This window comes from Neomonachus schauinslandi, chromosome X, assembly GCF_002201575.2.
Source record: "Neomonachus schauinslandi chromosome X, ASM220157v2, whole genome shotgun sequence".
In the NCBI taxonomy this organism is placed as follows: Eukaryota; Metazoa; Chordata; class Mammalia; order Carnivora; family Phocidae; genus Neomonachus; species Neomonachus schauinslandi.
In genome coordinates this window covers 36814582-36836219 of record NC_058419.1, presented here as the reverse complement: position 1 = coordinate 36836219, position 21638 = coordinate 36814582, and the positions used below count along the sequence as shown (strand labels likewise).

At 42.7% G+C, this 21638-nt stretch overlaps 1 protein-coding gene across 1 annotated transcript in view; it reads right to left on the bottom strand.

Annotated features, from left to right (window-relative positions):
- Positions 1-18664, bottom strand: part of DCX (doublecortin) — a 101661-nt gene extending 82997 nt beyond the window's left edge. The window contains exons 1-3 of the mRNA XM_021685616.1: positions 18479-18664; positions 17758-18143; positions 9359-9699 (exon numbers count right to left, since the gene is read on the bottom strand). Coding sequence (XP_021541291.1) covers positions 9359-9699; positions 17758-18143; positions 18479-18549 — 798 coding nt within the window. The 5' untranslated portion in view covers positions 18550-18664. The remainder of the gene's footprint in view (positions 1-9358; positions 9700-17757; positions 18144-18478) is intronic.
- Positions 18665-21638: the final 2974 nt, after the last annotated feature.

Sequence of the window (21638 nt, the reverse complement as noted above, 5' to 3'; positions counted from 1 at the left end):
AAAAATGTCTCTAGACATTTGCCAAATGCCCCCTGTGGAGAAAACTGCCCTGGTTGAAGACCATGAGGGACCTGCTGTGGTTCCCTACACTCAAGCGGGCTTTTTTCAGGAGCTAATATCACAATATCTGGCAAGGGTAGGGTTTATGGTATCAAGAATAAAAGTATTCTAAATCTAGGAAAAATAGACTGGCATTCTGGAATCCCATGTGATATACCTTTTTAAAGTTAAGTAACTTTGGTGGTTTGGGGGTAGTCTGTGACTCTTGGTACTAGGAGTCCCTTCTGTTTAGAAGACATCTTTGATTCTGGAGAATTAGAACGGGCAGGAAGGGACTAAGATAAAAAGAAAAAGGAAATGACTTCTTTGTATTTACTCTAACTTTAAGAAAACTTATGAAAGAGACATTCATGGTTCCTTCTATTTTGTTTAGGCAAGAACTGTGGGCCAAATCATTACACAGAAAGAAGAGTGAATTTGTTTGAAGCATCCCTTGAGGAACATGTTTTAGGAACATGGGCTTGGTGGTTAGGGGACAGGAGAAACCCTAACACCTAATAATTCCATTACTAGGTATATATTTGAGAGAAATGAAGATATATGTCCACACAAAAAGTTATACACAAATGTTCATAGCAGCATTATTAATAACAGCCCAAAGATGGAAACACCTCAAATATCCATCAACAAGTGAATGGATAAATAAAATGCAGTAAATCCATACAATGGAATATTATTCATTCATAAAAAGGAATGAAGTCCGGATACATGCTACAACATGGCTGGGCCCTGAAAACATATGCTGAGTGAAAGAAGCCAGTCACAAAAAAACTACATATTGCATGACTTGTTTATATTAAATGTCCAGAAGAGGAAAATCTAGAGATATAGAAAATAGATTAGAGGTTGCTTAGGGCTAGGGGGGATATGGGGTAGGCGGTGGTAGCTATAAGGTACAGGATTTTTTTTAGATGATAAAAATGTTTTAAAATTAACTGGTGTTGGTTGTACATATTTATGAATATATTAAAAATCATGAATTGTACACTTTGAATGGGTGAAGTCTATGGTATGTAAATTATATCTCAATTAAGCTAGTAACCCAAGCAATTCAGGGCCTTTCCCTACATCCGCTGCCCCAGTTGTGCTTAGCACCATCCTAAAGAAATAGGACATGGGACAAGCAAGTCTGGTTGGGTCTGGGATGATAACATCAGTAGTCTAGAGCATGGCGGGAGGCACTGCCAAGGAACAATGGTTCCTTTTAACTTCTTGGGTTTTTTTTCTACTTAGTGAGGCTTAGCCAGCCTCACTGCTACAGCAGTGGCCTTGGAGTGAGTTAGTATTTCAGAGCATCTATATAGGAGAAACTTCCATGCCGTTAGTTTACATCCACAGTTCTTGGAAGTTCTAGAAAACTTCAGAGTATTTGGCTGCTAACTTTTGATGCAGGGTACCCCCCTGATATGAGAATATGGGCCACTGCTATTTCTAGGCATCATATTAAATTCAAATTTAAAAAAACTGTCTTCTCTTTTCAACAAATGGTGCTGGAAAAATTAGATATACATTTGCTCCTAACATACACACCAAAAATGAACCTTGACCCTTACCTCACACCATACACAAAACTGAACTCAAAATGGATCAGATACTTAAATATAAGAGATAAAACCATAAAACTTCTAGAAGAAAACCTGGGAGAAAATTTTGAGGGCCCTGTGTTAGATAATGAGTTATTAGCTATGATACCAATGCATACTACATAAAAGAAAAATTAATAAATTAGACTTCATCAAAATGAAACAAATGCTCTTGAAAAGTTAAGAGAGTCATTCAAAAGATAAAAAGACATGCTACAGACTGGGAGAACACATTTGCAAATTGCATATGTGATAAAGGACTTGTATCCAGAATATATGAAGAATTCTTATAACTCAATAATAAGGAAACAGATAACTCAACTTAAAAATGGGCAAAAGATCTAAATAGACATTTTTCCAAAGAAGACATACAAATGTCCAATAAGCATGTGAAAACATATTTGATATCATTAGTTATTAGGGAAATTCAAATGAAAACCACAATGAGATACCCCTTCACACCCACTAGGATGACCCTAGTAAAGAGGCAGACAATAACCAGTGTTGTTGGCAAGGATGTGGAGAAACTGGAATTCTCATTCATTGCTGATAGGGATGTAAAATGGTGATGCTACTTTAGAAAACATTTTGGCAGTTTCTTAAAATTTTAAACATACAACCCAGTAATAACACTCCTAGGTATTTACCAAAGATAAATGAAGGCCACATAAAAAGCTGAACATGAATGTTCACAGCAGCATTATTCATAATAACCAGAAGGTGGAAACAACCCAAATGGCCATCAACTAATGAATTAATAAATACCATGGGATATATTCATACAATGGAATATTATTCAGCCATAACAAGGAATGGAGTACTGCTATGATATGACATAATGAAACTTGAAAAAATGCTGAGAAGTAAACCACAATAAATCACTTAATTGTATGATTCCATTTATATTAAATGTCCAGAATGAGCAATCTGCAGAGATAGAAAGTAGATAAGAGACTGACTAGGGATGGGACAATTGGGGATTGGAGCATGATGTCCACAGTGTGTGTGTGTGTGTGTGTGTGGTGAGGAGATGAAACTGTTCTAAAATTGACTGATGATGGATGCTTAACTCTGTGAATATGCTAAAAAGCCACTGGATTATACACTTAAAATGCATAAATTATACGATATTGGAATTATATCTCAGTAAGCCTATTTTCAATGCTATATTTTGCGACAATGCTTTTCTTGCCACTTTGAGGGAATGACAACAATGAGAAGGATGAAAAGAGTGAAGGACAAGAGGCTAGTTACTTCAATGGCTGGTCATAGAACAGTCTGCATCCCTGGATCAATCCCCACTTGATGATCCTCTTCAGTTTATTCAAGAAATAGCTCTGACGCTAACTTTCCCTATTGGCAGAGATCCTTCCCAGCATTGAAAATGGCACCACGGTGGTGGAGACACCTTAATAATGGGACTGTCAAATGCCTGTCACAATTTTGGCAGGCTGGCTTTTAGCTTGTTTTGTTTTATGATTCCTCCACACTCTACTCCTCATGTCATCCACTGGAAAGAAAAAGAGGTCAAAGCAAAATTATAAGTTTGAAAATATTCCTTGGTCATGCCATCACAGAAATCGCAAGAAAGATTGGAACATAAGAACAGGGCAAATTCTATAGGGAACATCCTAGGAAACAACATACTCACCCAGGTGAGTACCACATCACGTTGGAGATCCTGGGAGCACAAAGAATTGGAGGGCATTGAGAAGCCTAGTGGCTTGGTGAAAAATATCTAGATGGAAACAACACCGTGAGTTAAATACTCTGTTCTAATGGAGCTAGAAGTACTCTTAAAGGTCGTGTATTATCTCAAAACCTAAGGCCCGGAGAAGAGATGTGATTGGCCCCATATCACATAGTTAGTGGGAAACTGAGTGACTGCTAGAACTCAGGTCTCTGAATCTCAGTTTAGGGCTCTTTCCATAGGCTGAATGTTGGATATCAACAGACTAGTCAGTGTGGGAGACTGGAATTTTATGCCAAAGCTTTTGAAGGAAATGGCCAAGCTCCACCTCTTCACTGCTCAGAGCCAAGAGCATCTCATCAACAATAAAACTCTAAGAGGATAAATTACTGAAGAAATAACCAATTGCCAGGCTACGCTTAGTCCTTTCTTTCCCGAAGGATGGCATATTTGATGTTTGGCTACTTCCATCACAGGCCCTCTTTTAAAGTACGGAATCTACTTCAATGTGAGGCAACTTGAAGTATGCACTACATATGGCAAGGTAGTTTGCAAACTGTCTCCTTTCAAAGAGCCCGGGCCTGGCTTCCCATCTTTGCTCTTTTCCACTTCATGCTCAAGCCAATCTTCTCAAAGCCTGTCTCCAGGAATTGAATCTGTGGAAGACTGGGGAAGGGGGGATCTTTTGGTAAGACAAACATCACCTTTCCAGCCTTGATTGGCTCAAGAGAAGATCAATGGTAAATGACCTCCCTCATGGGGCATAATTTATGGCCACGTGGCCTTTTCTATTGAGCCCAATGTTGGCTGAATAGGGCATAACACTAGGAGGGAGGGAGAGGTTGGCTGTGGGAGAGCTGGAGGCCAGGGAATATAAGTAAGACCAGATGTGGCTGGAGGGGGCAGAGATGACTGGCGGGGGGGTGGGGCAGGGGAGAGAAAAACTGCCTACACAGGCAAAGTAAAGACACATTCACCTTGGTAAATGCACTCAACATTTTCAAGGTTAAATCCAACTTGTCTTCCTGTATTTCCTGTGATTGCCTTTGTGCTTGCAGCACCCAGTTATTTAGTAGAGCAAGATGGAGCAAGTTTTTTCTGGAATACTTAACAGCCGCTCAAACATCCTCTGTGCTCTCATTTTTCCTATTTCATCAACTTGTGGTTCAAACATTTCTTAAAACTCCTGTTCTAGCTTCCAAGGCTATGGGTAATCTTGGAATCAGCTTAAAACCCTTTCATGTTATTCTGAGACCTACAATTCCCAGCCCAAGTAGTTGGTACTACAAAGACAGAGACAGAGAAATGAAATAAATTCAACCAATTGAAAACTGGCCTAACAAAGCTAACACACATACTAATAGCCATACTTATCCCTTAGGCATGTGTCTTGAGGCAATGATAAATCTTTGACTGCACAGACCTTGGATGTGGACAAAACTGAGACCAGAGATGCCAATAAGTGTAGCATGAATATGGATGGTGTGTGGACCAGCTGCACCCCTGTTTAAGATGCCAAAAAGCTCCGAGTCTATTATTAAGGCTCTGCATCTCTAATGGAAGCACCATGCTCTGTGCTTTATAGAAATGAATTTAAGTTTAGACTATGGAGCTACTCCTACCAAGTGAACCAGAAATTTGGGTTCTAGTTTTTAGGCACCCAATGATCTTTAAGCATAAATGTGTGGCTTGCTTATAGAAATTAATATTTGGATAATTTTGTCAACACACTGCAACAACCACTCCAGCTGCTAAAGAATCAAGAGGACAATCTCACTGGAGAGTTAACTAATATGCATCATCATCTAACCCTTCATATCTTCCCTGATCTCCTACAAATTCATTACAGCCCACCGGAGTAGCAAGGGCCCTGCCAACCACTCCTTATTTCATTAGCAACTTCTTACTGAGGTGAGGAATAAATTGGGACCCCTTTGTACTAATGATGGTTAGTTTCCCTGTCTACACAGACCACAAGTCTCTCAGAGGCAATGGGTGAGGAAATCTTTCTTCCATACTGGCAAAACTTAAGCCCTAAAAAGATCAAGCACTCCAAAAGCCATCCAAACAAAATAAAAACAGAGAGAGATGACAGCCTTGTCTGCAGATTTCCTGTCAATCCGAGTAAGCCAGTCAATCAAATGGTACACACAAGGACAGAAGCAACAGTAAATCTGGAATCATCAACTGGGCTGTTTTAACTGATCATTATTCAAACAATGTGGGAGAAAACCACGTGATTTTTGTCTATTGGAAATCCAGTCAGAGCAAGGCCAAAACCAAGTGATGGTCTTGATTTCATGATTAAAATGTTCCATAACAAAGAGCCTTGACCATGCATTGTCCTTTCTGCCTGGTGCCACATTTAGCCAAAGACAGACATGGAATATCCAAGCAGGTCCAAGCCATTGCAACACATGTGCCTTCAGCCTGCATGGAGGAAGATCATATTCCCAAGCAGTAAGAACACCCACCAGTAATCAAAGTGACTGACAGGTGTTAACATCAGAGCTATCATCACCAGAATTGGGGAATGGGCTGGGCTCCAAAATTTTGAGTTTGGCTAACTTTCAGTATACTCAGCACCTATTTTGTAATTAGTAGATTTGTCCCTGTACCCCCAAATTTTGTTATTTAATGTCCTTGCTGTAACCGCACAACAATGTTTGATCTGTGGGTTACCCCATGCATACCAACCTTACCAGTGAGGTTAGGGTAGTTAGTGCCTAATCATTCAGCATCTTCTGTAAACAGCATTTTCTCATGCGCTCTGCAGAATATATATATGTATATTCCATAAAAAATGTTTGTGGTTAAATAAAATTGGGAAATCCTGGGTCTAAATTAAATGGGTTTCCTTCCTGCAGGACTTCTCAGAACATTTAATGTGCCAACGAGCACTGTGAATCTCTAAGAAAGGCATATAATTTGCAGCACTTCACCACATTATTTGACCACAGAACCCTTTTATGAAAAGCTGCTGGGGAGCAGGAGATGGGGACAATTTTTAGAATATACTCTGGGAAATGTTGTCTTAAAAGTCTGCCCTCCAGGACCTCCAAGTAAATAACAAATAGGAAGGAGCTCCCCAGGTGGAATACACACTCCTTTGGAAGCCTCCTATCTTTTTCTGATAGACTAAGGATAGTGTTTGGGGCACCGAGAGCAGAGGGCTTCTCAGGACATCTCAGAACATCTACCTGAACCATGTGAGAATCTCTTTATGTCAGTCCATTCAATCAACAATCATTTATAGAGATTCCACAACATATCAGGAGCTGAACATTAAAAAAAAAAAAAAAAGGTTAAGATTGCTTTAGCTTTGCACGGTGAAGACAGAGAAGTTTCCAGAGATAATATGATATTTGAAACAGGCCTTAAAAGATAACCCCCAGGGGTCCAAGTAGGCAGAGGGGAGACATTTTATTTTTTTAGGGGGGCTTAGGGGCAGAGGGAGAGGAAGAGGGAGAATCTTAAGCAAGCTCCATGCCCAGCGCACAGCCTGACATAGGGCTCCATCTGAGATCATGACCTGAGCCGAAATCAGGAATCAGACTCTTAACCGACTGAGCCACCCAGGCGCCCCCAGAGGGAGACATTTTAGAGAGAATGAACTGTATAGAGAGGCACGGATGCCTGCCAAGGCATTGTTCTGCTCCCCTGAGGCACTGTTCTGTGAAGTTTCTGTATACGCACTATGTCATACGCTGGCATTTTATACTGTGTTCCCCCAAAGAAATGGGAGCCAATGCTTGAAGGAGTTGGAGAAAACGTGCTGTTCTGCGTGGCCTGCTGTAGGATGAAAATCCACCCATCACTGGACTGGAGCTCGTTCACCTGGGAGGTAGGGGTGTTGCTTCATTTAGCATTAAGAGCAATCCCAGAATGCCAAGGTGTGGTGTATCTCCACAAAATGTTGGAAATTCATGCTAAGAATGATGGAGGTAAAGCAGAGGGGAAAGAGCTATCATTTATTGATATATATGTAAATTGTCTGGCAATTTACGTATTTTGTCTCATTTAATGATGTATGCATACATATTTACATCTTGTGTTTTAATTTACGAAGTGCTTTCATATCCATTATGTCTTTTGATCTTCAGGAGAATCCTGTGAGCATGAGTAGGGCAGGTGTGATCAGCCCCTTTGTACAGAAAAGGATAGTTAAGTGATTAGCCCAAGGTCACATAGTAAGTTGCAATATTAAGACTAGAAACCAAGTCTTCTTTTTTTTTTTTTTTAAAGATTTTATTTATTTATTTGAGAGAGAATGAGAGAGAGCACATGAGAGGGGGGAGGGTCAGAGGGAGAAGCAGACTCCCCGCTGAGCAGGGAGCCTGATGCGGGACTCGATCCAGGGACTCCAGGATCATGACCTGAGCCGAAGGCAGTCGCTTAACCAACTGAGCCACCCAGGCGCCCCGAAACCAAGTCTTCTGATTCCCAGTCTTATGTCGATTTGTGTTTGTGATACATTACTTCAAGAGGCTGAAGGTATAGAGAAGTGGACTTCTGCCCAGTTTGAGGAGAATCTTTCTAAAACTCACAGCTTTTCAACAGTGGAATAAGCTGTCTTAATGAAATCGAAATGGTTGTAGAGTATATCCTTGCCATAGGCGGGAGATTAAATATCATGGTTTCTCAGGTCCCTGTCAACGCTAAAATCCAACGATCCTAAAATTCCTAGGTTCTATTTCTCCAAGATGAGGTTTCCAGTGATTAAGCCTGTTCCTGGGAAGCTCCTGTTTATTATATACTTGGTCCTCAGGAGAGAGATACTCTTTGAGAGATGATTGGGAGTTGGGACTTTTCCCTCTGCAGGTAAACTCATTGCTTCGGTACAACAAACACAAATCACGTAACACCAATACCTCCAGGTGTTGCTCAAATCACAAAATGAGGAACAGATAGAGGTCCCAAATTTAGAAAAGTTCCCACACACATGAGTTTGAGTTTCACCAGAAATTTAAAATCTTGAAACACACAGTGTATGTCAGAAATTGTGGGAGGGGCCATAGTTCTGCATTTGAACACTCATCAGTCACTCTGATGTATAGTGAGTCTGCTTCTTTAGAATCTATCTAGTTGTTCAAACACCAAAGGTATGTTAAGGGGTAGAAAGTAGGGACTGATAATAATCCACAGTTGTCTTCTCTGATGGGGGACCAGGATTCCCTTTAAAGCCAACAGAACCAGCCACTGTACCAGTTCCTTTGGAACGTATTTTTTCATAACATTTACAGCTCCCTATGCTCAAGAGAATGGTGCATCTGTCTGACGGAGACGCCTGACTGCATTCTTTCCCAGATATTAATATAGGTGGCACTTTAGTAGCATAACCAATGACATGAAGAACCTGATTTGGAGAGGAACAGATGGTAGCATCCTTCTTGGACTAATTTTAGGATCCTGAAATAGTCCCTTTCTCACACAAAACCATCAGTGGAACCAAATTAAGACAGCTATGTCACATGGAAAAGGGAGAAAGAAAAAACGTGGTCTAGTGTGAGGCAAAGACAACGAACCTGACACTTCAGTGCTCCCCCTGTATCTGGGTCCTTTCATAGACTATGAATGGTTACTTCAACCTTTTTTCACCAGAATGGGCGCCGAACACCATCATGAGGCTGCCTAAGAAGAAAGGAGCCCGCAAATCTCATTTCAAGTCACATGCATCGAATGATCAAGGTTGCATCGTGTAATAGCTACATTCATATTCATAAGAATGTGTAGGACCTAGGCTCTAGGTCCTCTGCTTAGCAGACCAGAAAGCTGAGGCTAAGTGACCATTCAACTTGATAAGATGGAAGCAGAATAAATTTCAAAGCCTCAGATGTCTGGTCCATTGCTTGGTCTGCCGAAAAGACCTTTCTTCCCAGTGAGACCTAAAATATAAGGTAGGGATGATGAGAGGTGGAGGAAGAGTCCCCCAACCCGAAATGATGCCTGAGGCACAGGGTGGGCAGCCAGGTATTTGAAACAACTGAGAAGAAGAGTACTTTGAAAAAAAAAAAAAAGTAATTACCTGTTTTCCATCCAGAGTGTAGAGTTTTTTGACAACCCCGGTCTCCAGCTTGATGGCTTCAGTGATATCGGTGAGGACTTGCTCAAAAGAGTGGGCTGTCTTCTTGTTCAGAAGCACACGTACGGCCTTCCGAGGCTTCACTCCGCTGCGGATGATGGTCACCAGCTTGGGACGCACAAAGTCCTTGTTCTCTCTGGCCTGGGCACTATTGCTGCTAGCCAGGGACTGGGGGGCTTTCATATTGGCAGATGTCTTCACGTTGACAGACCAGTTGGGATTGACGTTCTTGGTGTACTCCACCTTTTTAAAGAAGTTGTCTGAGGAACAAACATAGCTTTCCCCTAAGGGAAGAAATAAGCGATAATCAGTTGAATAGCAGATATATGGACTTTTCTAACCAAACTAATGCACGCTGACCTTGGGGTTGGACTTTTGGAAATATGGTGATAATAACCAACTGTAGGCACAATTTCTAATTGGGCTCTCTAACAACTTGGCTCATTCAAATTCAAGGGCAAGTCATCAACTAAACATTCTTCATTATAATGGCATAGCTAAGTTGACAAATCCTATAAAGCTAAGGGTTTCAAGGACAACGAACACATCTAAATATAATCTAACAAGCCGGGTTCTCAAGCTTCGCAGGATTTTACTGCAATTGAAATGCTTACGTCAATTTCTTGGATGTTTGTTAATATCTAGGGGGCATTACTGGAGTGTTTTTAACATGTCTATTTCTTAATGTTCCTGTCCTGTTTCTGAACTCACAGCCCCGTTCAGTGGTTATAGTATAAACCAAGGAGAACTTTCAAAATGAATACAGTTTATTCCAAGTTAAAGTGACCCAAGTGTCCTTGCATATTGGGCATAGAGTACATACTTACCAAGAAACCAGACTGTCCTTTGCACGGAATATATGGCTAAGTAGTAGAATACTGAAATGTGGAATGTGTGTGTGGTGAATATATATATGTATGTGTATAATTGTGTCCTCAACCGCTCACCCCCACACCCAAGTGGAAAAACTGTCTAAATAACTACATGCACACCCATGCACATGCACACATACCATGGCTCGTGTTTGCAAATCTAGCCGTTGCTTGAGAAATACTTTCCCCTGTTTCCACCACCCACCCCTCATCTTTCCATTTTCCTAAATGCTACATACTCGATCTGTGTGTTCAAGGTCATCCTCACAAGGGCTCACCCTTGGCTGCCACAAGTAATGAGGTGGAGATGTGAGAATACATTATACAACGAGATTTATGGATTGGAGGAATCTAGCATAATTTTCACATTTACCTTGGGCTAGGGGAAATGACTAATACAGCGGAAGAAACACAGGGGCCAGAGGCAAGGGGGGTGGAGATTAGACACCCGGGATTAGAAGCTGGAGAAAAGAGGAAGAGAGGTAGCCTCAGCCTGGTTGGGGAGAGAGTGTTGGAAAAGGTTGCATTTGTTGCATAAAACACATTAGCCTCAAGGTATACAGAAGTTCATCCAGAGGTCAAGCTGCAGAAAACTAGTGAGTTAATCAGGCTTAACTCATCAGTAATAACTCTCAATGAATAAGTCAACCCTGGCCAGGGCAAAGAAAGCATTAAACACAATTATAGTCTGATGGCTCTTCCTTTGGTCTCAGCAGGCGAACCACGCAGGGACATTCAGAAACACCCGGTTGATAATTCACTCCTTTTGCAAATATCGATTGCTTTGCTGTAGCACCAAATCTTTTAAGTCGTGTTAATTAATAAATTTCTCAGTTAGTGCGGAGAGAAGATTCAGTCAAAATCTCTAGGGCACTTTTGAGGACATTTATGTGTATGTGTGAAGGGGAAGGGTGAGGGGCTTCCAACACTGCCCTGAGTCCCAGAGGCTGTTAGTCTTCTGTCTTGACAGGGGGACCAAGGGATGGTTTGTAGGTGAACATGGGCATTCTCTCCCACTCGGTGCACACACACACACACACACACACACCCAGGATGGAGTAGTCAAAGAACTCAGCCAAAAGAAACCCTAATTTCTCTGGCTCCCTTGCTGGCTAATCCAACCTAACCCAAGTGATTAGAGGCTAGGGTCTTTAGTTTGTGACTTAAAAGGGTGAAGGAGCCCTTTCAATTCCCCAATCTATTTACAGCCAATATCCCCCACGCCCTAGAGATGGCCCCTCGCCTTAGCACTCCACCAGATTCACGGGTACCTTCCAAGAGGTTAGTGCCTTTGAGTCAGATGTTTTCCATAACTTGTCAAGTACTTTAAAACTCTGACAACTGGTGGTGTAGAAATGTGTGAGGCTGTGTATTTATGATTTCACTCATCTACAGTCTCCTCTGGAGAGTCAGCTGTGTAGCCCTATTAGGACTCTGGACTTATTTTGCTCCCATCTCTTAAACCTCTTAAGCCTCTGAACTATGAGTATGATTAACCACCCCCAGATGAAAATGAACATGATGGCAGACAGCTATAGTATCATATGGCACCAAGAACTTTCCAGAGGGCCCAGCTCTTGGCCAAATCTATGTTGAGCACCTTCCAACAGTACATTTTAGTCTCTCCACTCTCTCCTTTTGGCCCCAATACGGAGTAATGGAAAAAGAACAGCTGATGTGATGTCAGTCAGAATGGGGTCTCCAATACTTAGTTGTGTGTCCTTGGGTAAGTTACCTAACCTCCCCTGGCTTCAGTTGCTTGTCTGCAAAGTGGGAATGATAATAACAGTACCTACCTCATAAGGTGGGAGCGAGGCACAAATCAGATGGTGGATATAAAGTGCTGAGCCCAGAGCCTGATGCTTGGTAAGCATTTGATAAATTCCACCTCTCGTTATCATTAAAGCCCTAATCTGAAGGAATAGAGAGAGAACAAGAAAGAAAGAGCAAAGAAAGAGGAAAGGAGGAAGAGAGGGTTGAGAGAAAGGAGATGAAAAGAGGAAGAGCAAAAGCCCAAGGGAAGAAAAAAGAAAGAAGCAAGGGCAGCCATCTGGGAACTGAGCTACGATCATTACATCACATGACCATCGCCCAGGTCTCATGCCTCAAAGATAACGATTTCCTGCTGGTTAAGAGGAAGTGTCCAGTTGCTGAAAATGCCACGCGTGAAGCCGCTTGCTGCCACTGCTGATGCACACTGAGGGCAGGATGTTTCGTAAGACTTTATTTTTGGGGGAGCAGTTTTAGGTTCACCTAACAGCAAAATTAAGGGGAAGGTACAGACATTTCCCACACGACCCCAGTCTCCACATGGGCATAGCCTCCCGAGTAAACAAACATCCCCTACCAGAGGGCAGGAAATTTATGGCAGTTGAGGGCGGCAGCTTGCGGAGTCAGACAGACCTGAATTCAGCCCCAATCAGGCCTTTATGAGTGGTGTGACCTCAGGCAAATTACTTAATCTCTGAGTCTCAGCTTTTCCATCTATAAATTGAAGGTATTACACTAGGCAACATCTCAGTCCCCTTCCAGCCCTAAAGGTCTATAAGAAGGAATTTTCTTCTCTTTTCCATCCCCAGAAGGCTATAGGAGGTAGAGTCGTTACGGTCATTAAATGTTAAAGAAATAGGTGCCCACTACTGAGGACTCGCCACTTGTACTACTGGAAAGACATCAAACGCGCTGCTTCTCTAGACCAAGGCTTCCTTGTTCAGATTTTGCAAACGTCTGCAACGTCTGCTGCCAGAGAGCTCGGTGCTTCCTGCACGCCCAGCTGCCTGGCACTTGGAGCTGGATGAGGTGTGTTGCACCTTTACACAGCTGGGTTCCCATCCTGTCGCAGCTTCCAGGGGCCATTGCCCACCCATTGAGAGCCTAGAAGGCAAGCTAGCTTCAGAGCCAAGCAAGGCAACGATTTGCTGGGGCTGACAATCTGCTTCAGGATGAGGGGGTAAGGAAATGAAGTCATGGAAGCACAGCTGAAGGAGCAGGAAGGGAGCAAGCTGTGGGTTCAAGATGATCTAATGTCCACCTCCCTTCACTTTCAGGAGGGCCCCATTTTCAAAAACATTACATGCATTCATGTTTCCTCGGCGCAGAAACACTTCTGCCTGGGCTTTCTCCGCTTTGCCAGGACTTCCTCACTCAAGAAGGAAAATATTAAATGATACTTTATTGTATCATCATATCTATTAATGATGCATCTCTCTCCCAGGTATCTTTAAATCCTTCTCTTTGGTGATGTGCCTGCTTTAGTAGCTGGGGGATAAATTAGTGAGAAGGTGGTCTCATCTCATCTCATCTCAAATGAGCTACGGCAAAGGAACTGGATCATAACTAGGGCTGCCATTCAACTCAGATTTTCCAACAAGACTGTCCCAGTTGGAAATATTCTGTCCTGTGGTCCATGTAATAATGCTCAAAACAATACCCCTAAGATTGATCTGGGTACTCACAAACAAGGAAGTGGGGAAAGAACTGGGCAGGAAGGGAAGGAGAATGACTTAGCGATGGAAGACTAAGCAAGACAAAAGGAAAAGTCACTGGTGGGTTTCATTCATTGACCCATTGGGAATATGACTAATACATATATGACCACAGCCTTCATGGCTTCACTAAGACTCTTTGTGTACCCAAGGATCTGTGGAAAGCTGACATAAATAACCTGATTTGGGCCCAAAACATTCCTCTTGTGACTTTCAGTATCTAGCAGACCATAGACTAGAGGTATTAGACAAGGAGTATCACAGGCCAGAGTGATTATTAACCCATTGTTTTTTATTTCATTTTATTTTAGTCTAAATATTTAACAAAGTGGCCATTTGGAAATAGTATGTTCTGTGCTCCATCATTCCTTTAAGATCTACAAAGCGAAAAAGCAAAAACAAAAAACAAGGCCGTCTACACTCCTAGGAACTCCCACCACCGTAGTTATCTGAAAGGGACCATCAAGATCACCTAATCTAGTATTTCTCAAGTTTAAGTGCTCATAAGAATCACCTGAGAAGATTTATAAAAAGACAGATTCTAGGGCCCTAGCCCTGGAGATTATGATTCAATAGATCTGGGGTGTGACCCAGGAATTGATATTTTTCCAAATCTCTGAAAGTTTCTGAAAGGCAGCCAGGTTTGGGAACCTCTGGCCATCCCAACCCCTCACTAGCATCATCATTATTATTACTAATTTTTTTACATCATTAACAATAATACCGTGTAGCTGTAGTTTTACCTTGTCAATGTGTTTTTCTATCTATTATCTCATTATATCCTCTCAACCACCCTGATAGATAAAGAAGGCAGGTGTTACTAGTCTCTTTCTGCAGATAAGAATATTACAACAGAGACATAAGATGTGGTCCATACATGCAATGGAACGTTATTCCTCCATAAAAAGGAACAAAGTGCTGAGACAAAGTACAACACAGATAACCCTTGAAAACATTTTTCTAAGGGAAAGAAGCCAGTCACAAAAGACATCACAGTGTATGATTCAGTTTATATAAAATGTCCATAATAGGCAAATATGTATAGACATAAAGTAGGTAAGTTGTTGCCTAGGGTTGGAGACAATGAGGGAAATGGGCAGTGACAGCTAATTGGTACAGGGTTCCTTTTTGGGGTGAATAAAATGATCTAAAATTAGATTATGATGATGGTTGTACCACTTGGTAAATTTTCTAAAAATCATTGAATTGTACGCTTAAATGGGTGATTTTTATGTTATGCAAATTATACCTTTAAATGGTTGTTTTTTTCAAAAATGCTGTTTTAAAAAAGAGAAAGTAGTTCACAGTGATGATAAGGATAGACCTATGGTCATGTAGCTAACTGGCTATAAACTAGGACAACTCAACCGTCGTAGATACCCTTTACTGAGTGTTACTGTATGCCAGGCATAATAGTAACCACCTCATATCCACTGTCTTATTTAATCCTCAAAGCAGTTACTCCCACTTTACAGATGAAAAACTGAGGCTCGGGGAGTCTAACTGGTTTCCCCAAGGTCACACGAGCTAGCAGGTGGCAGATCTTGGATTGGCAACAAATCTGATTCCAAAGACTTCTTTTCCTGTGATAACTTTCTGCCTCTAAGACTAGAACCCACTGCCTCTCATTCTTCATCAGGGATCTTTCCAAACTTTTCCAGTGTGAAGTCTCTTGGGGAGCAATGTGTATGAATGTTTTTAATCTTTCATTCAACCTCTTCCAATGGTGAACGAAGTGAGGGCCTTCTGTCCTCCATTCCTAGAAGAGTAGTTCCAGAGGACAAAACAGGAGAGAAAAGACTTTTTCCTCTTTATCTGCCTTATCCCAGTGCCCTTTCCCATCTGACTCTGCAGCAGTGGGAAAACTGGACACATTTCTCAGCACTAGCCTGAGATACCCCAGAATTTCCTTGACTGCAGAGGCAGTACTCAAGACTGGGAGGGGGTTGAGGCCCACTGCAGCTTGTGGTTGTAGATGATACATGAATAAATGCAACTGAACCTTATTTACATTCTACATACCCAGGAAGTACTACCATGCACCCAGGGGAGGAATCCAATCTAGCAGGACTCAAAAGGGTCAGGAGAGAGGGTGCAGTCTTCAAAATTACATTTATTATCTATTTTGAACTGAGATTATCACAAAACATACACACACACACACACACACACACACATATCCAGGAAGAAGAATCAATATCAAGGGCTTGTCCTTGAGCAAGGTGTGTTAAAAAAATGGATTTGTGGGGGGAAATGTGTGCATGATACTTCTCTTATATCAGACACAAGAACATTTTAATTCCTACTCTGAATACAATGTCCCTGGGTTCAGAATTCTGCCCTGGCATCTGTCACGGTCATTAAAAAATCACAGCTAGGGGAAATGAGGACACACTGGGTGATTCAAGGTGCTTTGTTTGTGACAATTATTCCAGAGACACCCCTCAAATTCACCCGAGATATGGATTGCACGGTGACAAAAGACACACACCGTATCAATTACTCTGTTGGACAGCTCCCTCAACCTCACTCCAAGTCCTTCCAGTTTGCCCTTACTCTCCTTCAAGACATGGGCTAGGATAGTCAATCCTTCAATGTGCAGAAAAAGCCTAGGATTAACCTCTGCCTGGCCATCCAGCACATGATCCAATAGTCTAAGCCTTCTCAGCGTTGCTCTTCAGGGTCAGCTATGTGGAAAAACCTCAGACTTGAACCCTGGGACCCAGATCCAGTAGCCGTAGGGACACTGTCGCTTATAAGGAACTGGCCCCAAATCAGTTGACCTGACTTGAGAAACAGCAGCAATGTGCAAGAACATGGTTTCGTGCAAGGGAAGCCCTCATGCTCCTTTGTCTAAGAGCACAAGAAACCTAGAAGCAGCGAAGCAGAGGTGGGGCCCTCCCACACCAAGTCATTTAATGTGCTGATTCCCATTCCCTGTTGGCTGTTTCATAATTTGGTTTCCCGAGAGATTTGCCTGCTCTAAACTCACCTGTGCTCAGGGAATGGAAGGGGGGAGGAGGGAGGGCTAGAGAGTTGGGGAGAGGCCAGGGGGAGGGCCATTTGTATTATCAGTTGGTTACATGTTATAGCCATTTAAAGATGGGCATAGGGAGGCATCCACAACATGAGTGACTCGACACAGTAAAATATTAAGCACCTGTCCCAAGATCTATTTTCTAAATAACCACAAAAAAAAAAAAAAAATGCGTCGTGGATGAGCAGGCTTTGGTAAGAGCTGAGACTTCCCTTATTTTTTAGTGGGTACACAGGTTGTTGGGTTCTCAGCAACCTCATCATAACATTCAATAGTAAAACCGAAGTCTAGAGAGGCTTTAAAGGGATTTAGGTACAGTGAGTCAGTTCCTATTCTAATAGGAAGAGTCTTTATTAAAATACCAGACATACCTCCAGCTTTCTTTGGTATTTCTCACAATGACCTCAGCCGTAGGGACACACCCTGGAGTGGGCTTTTTAGAAGCGACAGCTGAGCAGTGACCACTTACCTAAAAGTATAATCCTTTGTGAATAGGACCAGGAAGTCCTGCTTTTAGGGGGCGTATTTCCATGCGTTGCAATGCACAAGCAGTCCAAAGGATATTTGGCTATCTTTCTGTGAACCCGACCGAAGTTCCTTCCTCATTTTACAGTCCTAATGAGTTCGTGGTCTGCCTCAATAATGCTACTTAGAATTAATTATGAACAAGATCTAGAGTAAATGACACAATTCAGATTTTCCTTTGTATACCCTGGCAGATAAGCACAATGCATTGTCCCCACCATCCACGCTTCAACGCCAGCAGAGGCTAAAGGCCGAGTAGGATAATGGCTAATGGCCCCGTCAATGCCTATGGACTCAGCAGTCACAGCATCAACCTGGCATTCTGACAAATCCATTCCCGAATCTTTTTTTCAGGGTACTCCAAGAGATGTAAGCACGGCCAAGGATGCCACCTCCCACCAAGAGCCACCACCCTTGCATTACCTTCCTCCAGTTCATCCATGCTTCCGATTTTCCTGGATCCATCAATGGTGTAAATGTAACGCACTCCCTGAGGCAGGTTGATGTTGTCAGACAGAGATCGAGTCAGGTCAGCCAGCAAGGCGTCGAAGCTGCGAAAACGGTCAGAGGACACAGCGTACACAATCCCCTTGAAGTAGCGGTCCCCATTGCGGTAGAAACGTACCTTCTTGGCTTTCTTCTCGTTGCTCAGTGCCTGCAAGGTTCTGGTTCGGTAGAAGCTACAATGGGCACTGTGAGTGGGGCTGGGCAGCCCATTCATTCGTGAGCCTCGCATGTTCCTGGATGTCTTATCTCTTTCGTCAAAATGTCCAAAATCAAGTTCCATATTTTGGTGGAACCTCAGAGACCTGAGTGTGGGACAAGGGGCGGGGGTGGAAAGAGGCAAAGAAAAAGGGGGAGGGAGGAAGGAAAAAAAAAAAAAGAAAGGAATTCAAATATTAGCCAGATCAGTTCTTCAATCTGCTGCTTGTAGAAAGAACTGGTTGAAAAAAGCCCGTGACCCATCTGCTGCTTGCCCCTGACCTGCAGGAATATTGATCTTAATAGAGAAGAAGGAGGGGCTGGGGGGGGGTGCTGGTGTTGGCGGGGGTGGGGTAAGAGATAGGGAGGGAGGCACTCTGGGCACTGTTCCAAACAGGGGAGAGGGAGGGATTTTGAAATCGCTTGAAATCCTGGGACTTCTTGACAGTGGCTCCTATCAAATTGTAACTTCGGGCTAAATACATTAAAACTGGCATCTGTTTCCTCACACATGTGCCCACATGACTAACAGTTGTAAATGAATCCTTAGCCTGACAGAATCCCCTTGAAGAGAATAGAAGGCGCTGGCTGAGGTTAGCATCTCCAGTTTAGGAAGCAATCTTTGTGCTTCAGTAAAATGACGACGGGAGGGGAAGGTTTTTCATTTTATTCCAAACCCCCTTTCCTACTCTAATGTGTGCCTCCCCTCCCCCCCCAATAAACCAGAATTCTCCTTTAAAGGGACAGCCTCCAGAGAATAGCTAGTGTCTTTGTGCTATTCATCAAACCCTTTCCCCACCAAGCCGGTGCAGCTATCTGACAATCATAAGAAATAAGCTGGAAAAAAAAGGATTAGAAAAATCAGTTATTTAACAAGTTATTAGCTCTGCTTCCCCCCTGGTACCATTTGGTCACAAAATCCTTTTCTTTCTTTCTTCTTTTTTTTTAATATGTGCTTTATCCCTCCCCAACGAGGCAGCCCCACCCCTTAATGGAATAATTTAATTGTTGAAAGATTCCCCAATGAGTCCCTGGAAAGCATATGGGACCTTTCGAAACAAGCACACCTTTCATTGTTCTGGATTTCTACCCTGACCGAAGGGGCATTTTGCCCCTCACAACAGCAATTCACCCCCAAACTTGTCTATTGCCCAGGTGCATTAGCTGAGGCAAAAGATGGTCATTTGTCAGATTTGTTTTTTCCTCTTCTGCTGAACAAGAAAGAAAGAAAAAGAAAGAAAGGAAGGAAGGAAGGAAGGAAGGAAGGAAGGAAGGAAGGAAGGAAGGAAGGAAGGAAGGAAAGAAGAAGGGAGGAAGGAAGGGAGGGAGGAAAAAAGGAGAGAAATCAAAACATGAAACCAAACACAACAGAAGCCTCGAGCATTAGCAAAGGTAGTGACCACAGCCTAGGAACCCAACTATTAACATGCATCTCACAGATGGGGATAAAAAGACTCAGAGCCAGCAGGGCTCAGCTGCTACACACTGCCACATCGAGATATTTGCAAGGGACCAGGAGGACAAGAGATAAAGGAGGACTGGTGCCTAGGAGGCTTGCCAGGCTCTATCCCCCTTTTCCTGCAATGTCACCATGACCTGTGCTGAGCTCAGCATTGTCTCCGTCAGACAACCTGCAGGGGTGAGAGACCCCACTTCCTCAAGACGAGTAGCAAGCATTTCCCCAGGCATGCCAGTAACATTTGGCTTTGCTTTAGGATCACGGGTGGTATTATTCTAAATCAACAACACAGTGAAAACAAATGAACATCAAACTCACTTTTCCAAAGGAAAATCCCAGGTAGAGGCTTAGGAAAAAATCCGATAGAATAAGGCAAAATAAAATTTAAGAAAAAAAAAAGGAGAAGGAGAGAAAGGGAGAGAGGGTTAGAGCAAGTGTGTTGCCTTGTGCTTTTCCCGCTTGGCATCTGTTACATTCTGCCTGAAAATCACCGAAAGCCCCACTCACCGGTTTTCTGCTGGTTGGGTGGAGATGCTGAGAGAAAGAAAACCAATCTCTCTATGCCTTTGTTGTCTGAGCTCCAAGCAAGAAATTCCTGCCAGGGTGGATAGATGCCTTCTAGGTCCTAGTGCCTTGTCCAGCTTCTCCCCTATAACTCAGGCTTAGTGAATCCCCCCAACTCCTAAGATTAATTACATGCTTTTTTTTTTTTTCAATTCTCAGGCTGCATTAACAGCTAGAAAGTTTTCATTTATAACCGACAGGAAATTGCAGGGTAGCAAAAAGATTGCAGAGGCAAGTGCAGAATGTTCTAATGAGCAATGTGCTAGCCCCCCCACGCCCCCTTTTTAAAGGGAATTGGCAATTTCACTTGGCCAAAACCTTGGCCTAATCTGCCTGGGGATCAGACTCAGGTAGTCAAACCAGGCTTCTTAGAAATTGTAGCTCTCTTCCTCTCACCTTCTTGAGACAAAACAATCAAACCTGAACGTTCTTGAAGGCATCCTTAGTTCATGCATCCAACAACTGGTCGTTTTTGAATTAAGGTCAGTGGAGTAGACTACGAGGAAGAACAAAAAGGACAAGACAAGGGAAAAGAGTTCCAGAATTTCATGGGGGATGATGTCGGAAAAAGGACCCCAAAGACCTTTTAGCTTGCTGTAATAATCTGGTTAATGGGATCTGTGGCGTTTACCTATGAGAGTTTGTGAGTTTGAATCCAACCCAGAGACGTTTCCATGTGAAGTGAGTCTGATGGCTACAAGATGAATATTAATGGCTCCTCAAATTTCCTATTGGTTACAAAATGTCTTCTTTATATCAAATATGTTAGAAAAGGGAAGGAAGCAACCACATTAAATTTATTAAATCAGATCAAACTATAAGACAAAAGAAGAGAAAGGTGAGAGAGTAAAGGAGGGGCGGGCTACCATCTTCACAACTGAGACTACGTGTATTAACAGGTAGAGTCTTGACCTACCATGACTCCATTGTCACTTGGCTTCCAGAAAGCTCAGAGCTAATAGCAGGCTCCTTAATGATCTTCTATCTGATTCCTAATACAATTAACCCTCCTTTTTAGATATAGCTGTTGAATAGGTGAAGCATTTTTTGGTGCATGTGTTTTACTGTAAGATGCCTCAAAGTGGGATTAAAAAAATGACATTCCTTTTTGGGAAGGTGTTGGCAAAGCAAGTCTAAGATCTCTGTGTTAGTGAGGTAGACAGCCTCCGTGTGCAACCTGCCTAGTCAAGGCTGCCCACTTTGCTGCTGTTCTTCTGGCTTCTAAATAACAACCTCAGAGGGTCGCCTGTGTCCAGTGTGTTCTCTTCCATTTGTTTCTGCTTTACACTGTGGCCATCTTTGGAAAGATCAGGGTTATTCAGGTCAAGGGCAGACACATATCAAGGAATAAGGGCAGGGAAATATGGAAATTCCGGACAATGGTTGTAGCTTCCTTGTCCAGCAAGTTGAATGTCTTAATTTTTTTTTAATGATTTTATTTATTTATTTGTCAGAGAGAGAGCAAGCGATCACAAGCAGGGGGAGCGACAGGCAGAGGGAGAAGCAGGCTTCCTGCTGAGCAAGGAGCCCAACGTGGGACTCGATCCCAGGACCCCGGGATCACGACCTGAGCTGAAGG